At 27.1% G+C, this 13,446-nt stretch overlaps 1 protein-coding gene across 1 annotated transcript; it reads left to right on the forward strand.

Annotated features, from left to right (window-relative positions):
• Positions 1 to 3,326: 3,326 nt before the first annotated feature.
• On the forward strand, positions 3,327 to 5,201 carry EIN_104410 (hypothetical protein; the record flags this gene model as incomplete). The annotated part of the gene is made up of 1 exon (XM_004255461.1): positions 3,327 to 5,201. One exon carries the CDS (start codon positions 3,327 to 3,329, stop codon positions 5,199 to 5,201), a length of 1,875 nt encoding a protein of 624 aa, XP_004255509.1.
• Positions 5,202 to 13,446: the final 8,245 nt, after the last annotated feature.

Here is a 13,446-nt window from a genome sequence, read left to right on the forward strand (position 1 = left end):
TTATAGTATATTATAATGAAATAATATATATTTTAAGAAACAAACCAGAAAACCCCAACCAAATTTTTCAAAATATTACTCTAATTAAAATACCATAACTAAATTACAACTAAAGTTGCACAATTTTTCTCAATTAAATTTTTTGGGTTGCACCATTCAACTGCCTTTTGTTTATCGAAATTTTTGCAGCGAAAAGGTCTTTGAATCACACGAAGTAACTTTTCTCATTATTTTCTTTTTTATAAACGAGATGTTTAACATTTGCTCCATCCACAATCGATATACAAAACTGTTTAATTTGTTCTGTATGACAATTGGAATTTTTTGTTTTCAATGCTTTTTATTTAAACAAGCAGTTGAACTTATCATTTGAATATCGAGTCAATTTTTATGTTGATTTATAACCTGATTCAACTTTTTGTTATTGTTTTTGTTATTGTTAAAAAATAGAGTTTTTCTTTTGTTGTGAGTAAAAAACAAAGAAAAAATAAAGTTGCACACTTGTTCGGAATGACTTTATATCAGGGTAATTTAAACCGTAACGATTTGTGCACTGCGTGGCATTTTCGTGACGTGGCAAAACAAAAAAAACAAAAATAATTATTTTGTTTTTTATATTTTAGTTTAACTATTTTTTGCTTTGTGGGAATATGAAAAATAAATATAATTTAATAACGTCGAAAACACCGAGTTTATTTATAAATATTTATTAAAAAATTAAAAACAATGTCGAAAGATGAATACACACAACTTGTATTGTTTGAGAGGATATACATAAACCGTTTTTATTGCAAAATATGTGGGAAAATATTAACCAGAAGTGGAATGAATCAACATATCCACTCCATTGAATACACCAAAAAACTATAGACTTGATTTTAAACGTTTATAACTACAGTAAAAATTTTATTTTTATTAAAAAAAGTGCAAGAAAAAGAAGTTCAAGAAGATGAGAGAGACACAAATTTGTTACGACATGTTAGGGAGTGTGAGTTGTTTATTTCGAAAAAAATAATATAAAATGACTTTATTCCAAAAACAGAAGTTATCAATGATATTATAAGTGGTGTCATCGAAGAAATAAAAGTCTATGGTTTACATTTTTATAAATGTTTTTGTTTGTCTAAAACAACAATGAGACGTAGAAGTGATGAAGAATATACAATTAAAAAGAACAAATCAAAGTTATGATCAAAATTGTGTTTTTGTAGCAATATAATGTGATGAATGCTAAATACACAAAGTTAGTAAATGTGTAATGTGGGTGATATTGGTAATGCTAAACGCTGAAGTCAAAGATATTCTTTTAAAGTTTTGGGAAGCCACACTTTCGACTGGAATATCTATTAAAGACAGAATATTTAAGTATTTTCTAGAGTTTGGTGTGGACCGCAATAAAATAAGTATTTGTACGAGTGATGCAGGTTCAAATGTGTATGGTTGTTACAATGGATGTTATGCTCTCATTATGAAAGAAGTTAACTATGAAAACAGATTTTTTATTTGTAATAAAAATAGATGTTTTTGTCATACAATTAATCTGGCGTCAAAAGAACTTGAAAATGATTATTTGGTTATTCGTCTATTAGAGTGGTTAAAAGATATTTGTTATATTTTATCAGAAGATAATGATTGGGAAATGATGGGAGGCGCCACCGTTAGAACATACTGTCCTACACATTTTTAAGTATAAAATCAATTGTAACGTTTTCATATAACAATTGGAAGGAAATTGAAATTTTTTCTTGAAAAAAAGAGTTGAGTGTGAAAGTGTCAATGATATTGATATGAGCAATTTACTTTCTTTTTTGGTTGATAAAGATAGTCATTTCATTTGTGCTGTTCTTATGGATACTTTGGTTTATTTGTCGTATCTTAATCAAAAATTACAACACAAAGACAATATAATTTTTAGAGATATAATTGAAATTGAAAATTTTTACATCCATATAAATGATATGATATTGTGTGTGGGAAATGACAACTTTAGTTCATTGCAAAATGTTTCAAAAATTATGGCATTCGATGTAGAAAGGAGAAAGATTATGATATTGAATTTGTTGACAGTATTAAAAATAAAGTTCAAAAAACGGTTTCAATTTTTGGAAAAACAATTTGATAAGCTTCAAGAAAAATGTTATTTAGCAATAGAAATAGAAAAATATTTAAATAAAGAAATAGAACTTGACAGTGATTTTGAAGTGTTAAAAGAGGGAATTGACATTATAAGAGAACAATATCATAATTCTTCAATATCTCAATTTAAAGAAGAAATCGTGCTAAGACTTGTTTTGAAAAACGGACATCTCGAAACTGATTATAAATTAGATCTTCACTCTTTGCGGTCTTTAATACCTCGGAACACGGCTCTGTGGACATTTTACTTATACTTGTTTAGCGCGTATTCAACAAGTTGCTTATCTGAGTCATCTTTTTCATTTGCAAAATTGGGTTGGAAACCTCATTTGTCAGAAATGGAATATAATTAGCGAATGTCGATGAAGGGTTCTAGAGACAATTTTGCAACTGCCCCCGATTTTCAAAAACATTCAAATGAGCAGTGAAATGATTTTGTTTAATTATTATTGATTAGTTTATTTTTTTATAAAAGATATTATTTTCTTCTTACAAAAATTTTAAAAAAATACAAAAAACATTATATTTATTGGTAATTGTTATTTGTATATGCCGTAAATATTTATTTTAATATTATTTGACAATATTTTTATTTCTCTTTACCAAATAATCGCTCTATTTATATCGGCCAATTCCATCCTGGTTTGGCACACCCTGATTTAAACACATTTTATCTAAACAAAAACAATAACCAAAATTTAAATTTTGTTTTTTGGACGTGTTTTTGCGTCTCATTTATTTTAATCGGTTAAATAACCACATTATTAACAATACATGGCATTTTTGTTATTTCACATTTGTTGTTTAAATTTCAAACTGTAAAGTTGGTAAGTTCAGGTGTTTTTGAAATGATTATTGCCGAAAATGTGGTATTATAATGTACGAATTTTAAAAAATGGACATTTTGGTTATTAAATGGTGACATGGGTTATTGGCGTTGTGATTTTGGAAACCACCAAATAAATTCAACTTAGGTAAGACAAATCAAAATTAAATGGTAAAAATTATAGTTAAAATATTATAAAATTAAAATAATAACTTTATTTAATTAGAACTATTATATATAATAGTTTAACACAAGATAAAAAATCAATTATGTTATTATATAAAATCTAATAATTTTATTGTTGTATTAATTCAAAATTGAGTCAATCAAAAATACATAAACACCAAATTAACTTGATAATTTAATGACCAAACAATTAGATAAATACTCAATGATGATCATTTCAAAATACTTTATATCCATTAATGATTATTACAATTTAATCAATGTTTGTAAAAAATTTTGGGATATTCCACTGATGTTTCACTACAATCCAATTACATTTAATTATACAACAAAAAAATATTTTAAAAACATAGAAACCCTTCATTTATATAAAAAGGCCGAAAAGTTTATTCCCGACTATTTTCAGTACTACGTCCACTACCCACTTTCTCTCACAAATTATTATAAATTAAAACAATCGAAAAACGTGATATGTCCACAAGTCAATTATTCATCTCAAGACACACACAACAAACTTTCATACAAAGATGCAACTGTTTTTCTGGGTTCTGCCTTTGCAGGGAACTGCAACGTTTTTGAAGAAATGGAGTGTCAGAACATCACCAAATTTGGATTGCGATGTTTTATACATAATCGGATTTTAAGAAAAATAACACTGTCGCCTAATTTGCATGAAATTCCAGACAACTGCTTTGAGGGGTGTTCCTCGCTTGAAAAAATCAATTTAGAAAAAGTTTATGTTTTGGGTGACAATTGTTTTAAAGATTGTTTAAAACTCAGTGAAATCACTTTTTGTGCAAATATTGTGAAAGCCGCAAAGAACGCGTTTGAAGACGCAATTTCAATCAAATTTATAACAGCTCCAAACGTAAAAAGTGTGACATTCGATGTAAACGCAAGTTCATCGAGTGCATTTTCTAATATAAAGCACAACGTCATCACAACATACAAAGACGTAATAAATGGAATTACACTTGATTTTTTATCGGACGAAATTGGTCCACAAGCTTTTATTAGGACGATGGGACTTTCCGATAAAACGATTCCCTCAACCATTCAAGTAATTCGAAAAAATGCGTTTTATGGAAGTGATTTAAAACGACTTGATTTGTCACATGTGAAGGTTTTGGAACAACAATCTTTGCTCACACAAATCACGGCAATCACCATGAATTCGTTTATTTGTTTTCATCATTTGTATCATTGCATTTCACTGAAGAACATTGAAGCTGTTGACACTAAAGTTGTTTGTGGCAAGGCGGCGTGTTGGATGAAAACTTTGTTAGACAAAAACAGTCTTGAAATATCCGAGTTTAGATACACCAAAGAAGACTTCACTGTTTTTAACGGAATTTACCCATTTGGTCTTACAAATTTAAAATCGGTTGAACCAGGTGTGGTGTTCAATGATCTCAAACAAGAAAAAATTGTCATGCCTGAGTGTTTGACAGAGTTTAATTTAAATGTCTTTTGCAAATGTAAAACATTGAAAACTTTAATTCTTCCAAAGTCATTTCAAGTAGACTATGAAAATAGAACGGTTGACATTGAAGAGCTCGCTATAATTCCAACACCAAGTCTTGCAAATTATAATTTTAGAAAACTCACATCTATAACATTTTTAAATAACAAAATTATGAACATGAAAATTTTAGACCAAAATAATTGTCTTAAAAACATCGAATTTGCTAATCCACCAGAAGACCTAAAATTTCATGGTAATATCGACTATTCTTTGTATAAATTGTTAAAAGATAATTTTAATTTTGATGGAGAAGTTGTGTTGTATAATTCTCAATATAACATTGGTGTTAAAAATGGTATATTTATGGTTCCTGATGATGTGACTTTGATTGACATTTACTTTTTAGCTCATTGCAAAGAATTAAAAGAAATTTGGATCGGTAAAAACACAAAAACTATTTCTGATAATGCATTTTATATGTGCACAAATCTTACCCTTGTCAAAAATATCAAAAAATCAATGAAATTTACGAAAAAATCGTTTCAGCAAGACAATTTGTCAAAAATCAAATTTGATTTTATTGAGTAATTTTTTTATTTGATTAAAGAATTTCGTTTTAAATAAATTAAAATTATAAAAGATGGAAGATAAAGTCAGTGACAAAGTATGAATAATCCGTTATTCAAACAATATTTTATTTTAATAGTTTCTTTTCTCTATTAATCCTGTTATTAATCCCAATAAATGGATGGTAAAGGTAAAGGGGTGCCATCACTCCAATGCTATTTTTCGTTGTTTTCCAAAAACTGAGGGGAAAAAATACTTTTAATTTTATAAAAACAAAAACACAATAGTGTGTTCATGCTTTTAGAAAAAAGTGATTTTAATAAAAAATAACTTTAACCTTAGGATTGCGGATGAATAACAAAACTAAAACAAAATACCAAAAATCTCAGAATGGCACCCTTGTCATTTTTATTACATTTCCTTAATTCGAAAAAATAAAAAAAACAAAAATCATATCATTAAATTAATAATGTCGACGCACCATTTAAAATATACACAAGTTTGAATTGCATATCAGAACAATACAAATCAATTTTTGATATCGTAAAGTCTCAATTTTTGAGAATTTGTTAACAGTGAATCACACTTGATTTTTCAAGTTTTTTTTAAGTTTTTTTTTCATATTTTTTAAATCGTCTAAAAATAAATGTTATTTTAATTACTCTACCGACATTGTAAGGTTAATAATAAAAAAGAAATGCTCACCATTGAAATCATAAACCTCATCCACAAAACTCACTAAAATTAACCAACAACAACAAATACTCAATTAAGACTTCCCAATCACGACTATTGTACTATATAGGTTCCAAACAGTTTGGTTAAGAATACGGATAAGAGAACAGTCTCACAAGTTCATTAGAATGTATTTATTTTTTACATATTCTTAATTATCTTGAAAGAATAAATTTGTTTAAACCTTCGTAGAATGGATCAAAAACAATAAATTCTGTTATTTTATTGACGTAGAAGAGTTTTGTCTCTTTTGTCATCTTATTTGGTTTGGGTCAAGGTCTACAATGTAAACAACATTAAAGTTATTGTCGAAGGTTTTGAGTTTGGTTAGTGTTGTTTGGAGAATACTGTTGTCTGGAGAAAGTCTGAAATCATTTTACAAGTCAAAGAGCATTTATTATAAACTGGTTCCGTTTTTTTAGGAAGTGTACATTTTTTTGATAGGTATGTTTTACTAAAAATATACAGGAAAACGTGCTGTTCTATTTTTATATTGCTTTCTAATTATTTTTTTTTTCAATTAATAACCAATTACAATAAACAAATTTTTCATTAATAATAAGGTTCAAACTCCTAAGGTTTTATTTTTAAAACACTGGATTTTTTTCCATTTTTTCAAATTGTTTGAAATTTGATAAATGGCCAATTGGACCTCCTTTTTGACTCACACACAATTCAAAACGTGTTTTAATTGAAAACATCAATTTGTCGACTAATGATTGTGGAATTTCATTCCAAATTTTTCTCAATAAAAAAACAATCTCTTTTCTGTTTTAATAACCGGGTAGTTTTTTCTTAACTTTCTATCCATAATTCCCCATAAATGTTCTATTGGGGATAGATCTGGAGAATTTGATGGCCATAACATCAGCCTTACACCCTTTGATTGTAAATATTTTTTAGTTGTAAGTGAACGATGAGCAGGAGCACCATCTTGTTGAAAATGCACAATGTTGTTGTTTAGTTTCTTTCTAACATCTTCGAAAAAATGACTATTTTCGAGTAATTCAATATATTCTTTTCCTCCCTCTTTTTCTGAACAACGTATTAATTTACTCTTGTATCCGACCCCGATAGCTCCCCATACCATTATTGAACAGTTGGGTTTGGGAGTTTGAGGAAAATGTTCTTTGATGGCTTTGGGAACTTTTCTGTTGCCTTTTTTTGTTAAATTCGCGTAGATTTGCTAAAAATGATTTTGGTCTCCAACACCACTTTTTGTCTGGATACAACCCAAACCGACTTTCATCACTTATTATTGTTTTTTCCCATTTTTTAATATTTTTATTCCAAAGTTGTTTTTTGGAAAATACCCATCTGTCTTTTATTTGTTTTTGAGTCAAAACTTGTGTGGATATTTGTTTGCAATATCTAAAATGATTATTTTTTCTTATTTTATCTGCGGTTGTTTTTGAACAGCCGACAATTTTTCCTACTTCAAAACATGATGAAAATGGTTTGTCGTATGTTATTTTGGATATTTCAATATTTATTGTATTTGATAAACTTTTTTCCTCTTTTTATTGGAATAACATTTTATGTTCTTCAATGCATTTTTTAATTCTTGAAATTCTTTTTGGAAAAGTTTTGAATAGTATTTGAATTTGTTTGTAGTGCCTACCAGCTTTTAAAGCATTAGCGATAAGTTCATTTATTCCCATTGTCATATTTAGTTAAGATTACAACAATTTATAGTGATTTCAAAAAGTGTAGATTAAAATTTGATTTTGTTAAGGTGTTTAATAAATAAAATACTTATATACAACAGTTTTTTAATACAATAATTATAGTTAATATTAGGTTGTGTTATAATAAACTTCTTTGTTTTTAAAATGTTAAATTGTTTTGGGTTTATAATATTCATATATGCCAACAGTTTTGACGTAATAATAAGAAGAGAATTGAAATAAAAATTTCTCGTGTTGTTTTGTTCAAAAAGTACAGGCAAATTTTATTTGTGTTAATTATTTTAGTCTATTTCTGTGCCACTATTAATCAATAATAAATCAAAAAACCCAAAAACGTTTAATTTTAGGTATAAATAATTTAGAATACTTTTCCCGATTAATTAACCAAATTTAAAAAATAACCCACTTCCGAATTTCTTTTTTTAGTTTATAAATGAAAAAGCGCCTTCAATATAATTGGAAACCATCCCTTCGCTTTGAAATGATACTATAACCCTCTCATGTGTTGTTGATTGATTAATTTTTTTTGTTTTTTCCACTTTCAATGTTGTGTGTTATTTCTTCATAGTTAAAGAGTCCTTTAATAATTTTGTTGCTTTTATTAAATCCCAAATCTTCATAAAATTGCTCCCTCAAGTGATATAAAATTTTTTGTGAGCTTTCGAAGCATTACAATGTAAACATCGTTTCGGGTGAAAATATTGACAATATGTGTTGATTAGACTTCCGGCCAGCGCATTTTATTTTGGGATATTGGTATCGAAAAATGCAATTGCCACGGGGAAACTTATTTTTACCCGGCCCGCATTTTTGCAAATATGATATTTGTTATATGTTTTGTTATTACTTTTTGTTTGAAATTTAATTATCAACTAAAACTGAAATCTAAATAAAAAATGTAAAAAATTACTATTTTTTACATTTTTTATTTAATTTAACTGATTAAAATAAACAAGACGCAAAAAAACGCGTTAAAAAAATATAATTGAAATTTTGGTTGTTGTTTTTGTTTAGATAAAATGTGTAAAAATATTTTTAGATTTTTTTTAAATAAAATAACTAACAATTCTTATGGAAACCCATTCTGCCGCACAAATCAACAAAAATAATAATTGTAATAAGTTTGTCTTTCTACTCCGATGTTGTCACTGTAATAATAAAGATTTTTCTACTCATTACTAGTGTCTGTGAAAAAAGTGGTCGATTATATTTCAGACCTAAAGCAAAAATTGCATTAGAATAGTTGTAAAAACCTAGTGTCTGATCTCTTGCTGTAATGTGAAAACTGCTGAAAGATGCCTTTTCATACAATAGCAAATTTATATGTAGATTATTTTTAGATTTTTTTTCTCAGTTTTATATTTATAGAAAAAAAAACGCAATTTTTTGCGTCTCGTGCATTTTGCCAAAGAAAAAAAATACTATTGGCCGGTTAAACAATAAAAAGACAAAATATTAAAAATAGTAATTATTTGATCGAAAATTATTCTTTATTTTTTTCTTGTAATTTACACCAACTAAGCAATTTATTCCAAAACTAACAACATGTTTCAATTTAAAATTCTTAATAATTATTAATTATCTATACATTTTGATCAATAAATTTTTTTATAATTAATTTTTTATTTTAATCCAAATTAAATTAACTTAAATTGTATCATAACTCTGTTATTCAATAAAATAATTTTTGATTCTTAAATTTTTCCAATTTTTTCAAATATTTTAATCTTTTTACTTCCTTTGAAGCGGCGTATTTCAGAAAGACGAGTTTTCTTGTTGTAGATGTTTTTAGTTTGGCTCTTTCATCTCTAAACACATTATTTACAATACTAAATACCCTTTCAGAGTCTATGCTAGATGGAGGGACTATCAAAAACTTCCTAGCAGTATCTTGAAGTAACACTTATTTGTTCTCTCTGTGGCATTTTCTCCAAAATTCTAACCCACTTGAAAATTATCCTTTTCCGTGAGAAATGAAGCTATTTCCGTTTCAATTTTTAGTTGTGGTGAATTGGCTACATTCATTGTTTCTTTTTCAATAAAAGTTATTTTAACTTGTCCAGTGGATACTCTGAATACACCACACCTTTTATTAAAATCATCTTTTAAATCTTTGAGAACTTCCTCGACAAACATCTTCTTTGCTTGTTCTTGTATTATAAATGGAATCTTTTTGTTGTATTTTGGCACTAGAAAACATGCAATTAAATAGCATTTCTCTTTTATTATTATTTCAAAGCGGAATAATAATCCTTCTGCAACAAGAATTTTTCAATTAAACTCTTCTTCCATTTGTTACACTTCTTTATTGTTATCATCTTTAAAAACATCTTTGCTGGATGTATCATCATCCAAAATATCTTCCGTTGAATTTTCACTTTCTGACAAAATATCGAGTGGGTAGTCAAACAAAAAGTTGTCATTTTCTTTTCTTTTGGTTATTGTTTTTATACTCCTTTTTTTCACTTTTTCTTTTTCTCTGGGCTGTTTTATTTGTTTGTCGTCTTTTTTTCTTCATGTTTTCCTTTTTAATAGCCCGTTTCGTTTTTTTTAAAGTAAGACTTTTTTCTACTTAAAGGGGCAGAAAAAAACCGATGTTGGAAAAAAAGCGATGTTGCCAAAATAATAGTAATTTAATAACACTTTTATAGTTAGTTGTATAGTTTATTTTTCCACTTTTCCGCAATTTGATTCAAAAAAACAAGGTTAACATAACTTAATTTCTTTTTTCGAAATGCCAAAAATCATTTTTGAGATTATACATTAATTTTTCTTGTAAATATAAGGTTGAATTTGCCGAAAGACAAAAGGGAAGCATAAAATAACGACTTCTAAACTGTTCTTTGAAGCAAGAAAAATATAAAAATTGGCTAAAAAAACAATAAAAAGATTTTAAAAGTTGATTAATGTTTTCAATATTATTTTTCCTTTTTAGCATAAATACAAAATCTTTTAATCAAAACCCCGTCAGTGTACTTTTTTTTCACACCCCTTAACTTTAACTTTTAATTTTTTTACATGCTATTTATCGTTCATAAAACACAAACTCCACTATCTAATCAATTACATATCAAACAACTTAATAAACGTATCAATATTCACGCTCTTTCAATGTAACAACTTTTCATTTCTTAGATCAAAGACCGACTGCACCTTTATTTCACACCCCCTCTTGATCGATTCCTCATTCGATCAGAAATGCAGTCCACGGCCAAACTTGAAAAACGTTCTTTCAAAAGCTACACCACACAAAGTTGAGTGCATCCATTCCCAGCCCTTTTTTGAGTCCCTGTCAAACAAATGAAATACAGAGCTCCTTTTTATAATCAATTAATTTTTTGAAACTTTTTTCAAAAATCGAAGCAAAATCAAAAAACTGGAGAAAAAAAACAAAATAAAACGATTGTTTAATTAGAAACATCGAACATCGGTAATATTCCGTTTCATGTGTCCATTTGTTTTTTCCCTGTTTTTTAAATTTTTTGAACAAAACCTCAACTTTTTGTGGCAAATATCATTTATGGTCAAAGTTTAATGGTTGTTTATAAAGAACTTGGTCAAACATCGGTTTTTGGTGTCGTTCATGGGAAAAAATAAAAAGACGGGGAAAATAGAGTGGGTTATCCGAAATGGAGGCAACCAAATCTTGGTGGTTAATAAAACAATAAAAATCGTGTTTTTTATGTTAAGTTAGTAAAATACTATTTGTATGCCGTGAAAAAACTCAATTGTTTTTTGTGTTTTTAATGGCATTTTATTATTTTTGTTCAGAATTTAGTGTTGATTGATTTGAGTTTGGTAATAAAAAGGTCAACATCGGTTTTAAGAAATGCTTATATTTTTTAAATTTCAACTCGGCAAAACGCAAATAATGTCCAATTTTAAGCAAAACTTTATATAAAATGGTAAAACATCGGGTTTTTCCGCCGTAATAAAGACTTGCCCAAAAGTGCATTTTATTAAAAAATTCTAGTTAAGTGTCGAAAAAATGACTTAATTGATACTTATAACGTAATTAAATGCACAAACAGTCAATGCAAACACAACTGAAGAGCGCTCGGGCAAGTCTTTGAAATACCATTATTATAAAAATAAAAGATTATTTATTATAAGAGTATCTTGTGTATTAATATAGATTTCAAGTGTTATATTATCAAATATATCAAGCTATATTTTGGGTTTTTAGACCAATTGTTGATAATCAAAAAACAAATAACTATTGTAGTTAATAAAAATACTATTAAATAATAAAAAATGTCTCGAAAAAAAATAAAAATTTGATAACTTAATATGTGCAAACTCTTATCAGTAAACCTTGCAGTCACTGAAACACTAACTTAACACGAAGCCAAATAATTACAAAATGAAGTGTTCGTTGTGTGTTATATAAATTAAATCATTGATAAACTAACATGATTTAATATTTTAATAATTTAGTTTGTATAATTTAAACAATAGCTATTAATAATATAACATGGTTTATAAAAACAAACAAAAATATATAAATGTGATTCTATTATGATATAATAATAATTTATTTCAAAAACTATTCATAATACTATATAGAATAAATATTTAATAATTTATAATAAAAATATTATTAAATTATTCCAAATAACTGTTTTTGACCATTTTGGGCAAAATTATTTAAAGAAATAATTAGTAATTTAAATATTAAAATAAATCATTCAAAAATAATGTTTAAAATTAAAGTTATTTATTATCATAATTTTTAATATTTTATTTTTATAAAAAAACATAAACTTTGTAAAAAAACTAAACAACAATGCGATAAAATTTCATCGCAAAATAAAAAAACAAATCCATCGAAGCAAAATAATCGAAATAACACCAAAATTATTTAAACAATCACATAATAATTAACAAATCAATTTAATTGTTAAAAACAACAATCAATAATTAACACAACTATTTTTGTTGAAATATATTCTAAAGTTTCAAATAAAATCAAAAATACACGTTTAATAATTGAATGTTTATAACAATATTTATTTTTCATCAATGTCTCATAGCCCAATGATATCAAAACCTCCGAAAGTTAAACATGTGTATAAAACACAAGATGAAAAATTGCAAAGTTTAGTGAACACAATGAAAAAACCTTTACTACCACAGTATATTAATGTGATTGATTATTTAAAAGAAATCCCAGATATGATTATTTTTTTAAAGATCTTGAGATCAAAGTTAAATCCATGTCATTTGATTCTTTCCGTCAACAAGTACGTTATTGTTTAAAGGAATTGCCAGAAAATGTTTCAAAAATATTAAAAGAAAAAAATTGTCTTTTCCCATTGCACTTGACTATTTTTTCGGGACTTTCGAAAGAGTGTTCGTTGTCAAATCGACAAAATAAATAACGAAAATAAAACTGGTAAAAAACCCGAAAAAGGACGCAAAAGACTACTAAATGATGAAGAAATTATTGCGATACAAAACGCAATAAAAGATAGTAAGACAAAAAAGCAACAAGTGAAGAAGCAAGTTTTTTTATTCACGAAAATTTCGACAAAAATATTGGGTCCAAGCAATTGCACAAAATTATGACCCATATTCTAGATGTTGCACCAGTTATGGAAGCAAAACGGGCAGAAGTTACACCCGAGTCAATTTTGCAATATTACACCGAATTGAAAAAGAAAATTGATGGGTGCTGTTTTGAGCTTATTTTTAACCTCGATGAAGTTGGATTCGACCAATGGGTCGATTCTCATTCAAAAATTGTCTATGCAGAAGTTTCTAGAGGACAAGATGTGTTTAATGAAGTTGAAAGAGAATGTTCCAGAACAAGTCTTTTGTGTTGTGGATGCCTCGATGGAACC

Source organism: Entamoeba invadens, assembly GCF_000330505.1.
Source record: "Entamoeba invadens IP1 unplaced genomic scaffold scaff_1105074726611, whole genome shotgun sequence".
Lineage (NCBI taxonomy): Eukaryota > Evosea > Mastigamoebida > Endamoebidae > Entamoeba > Entamoeba invadens.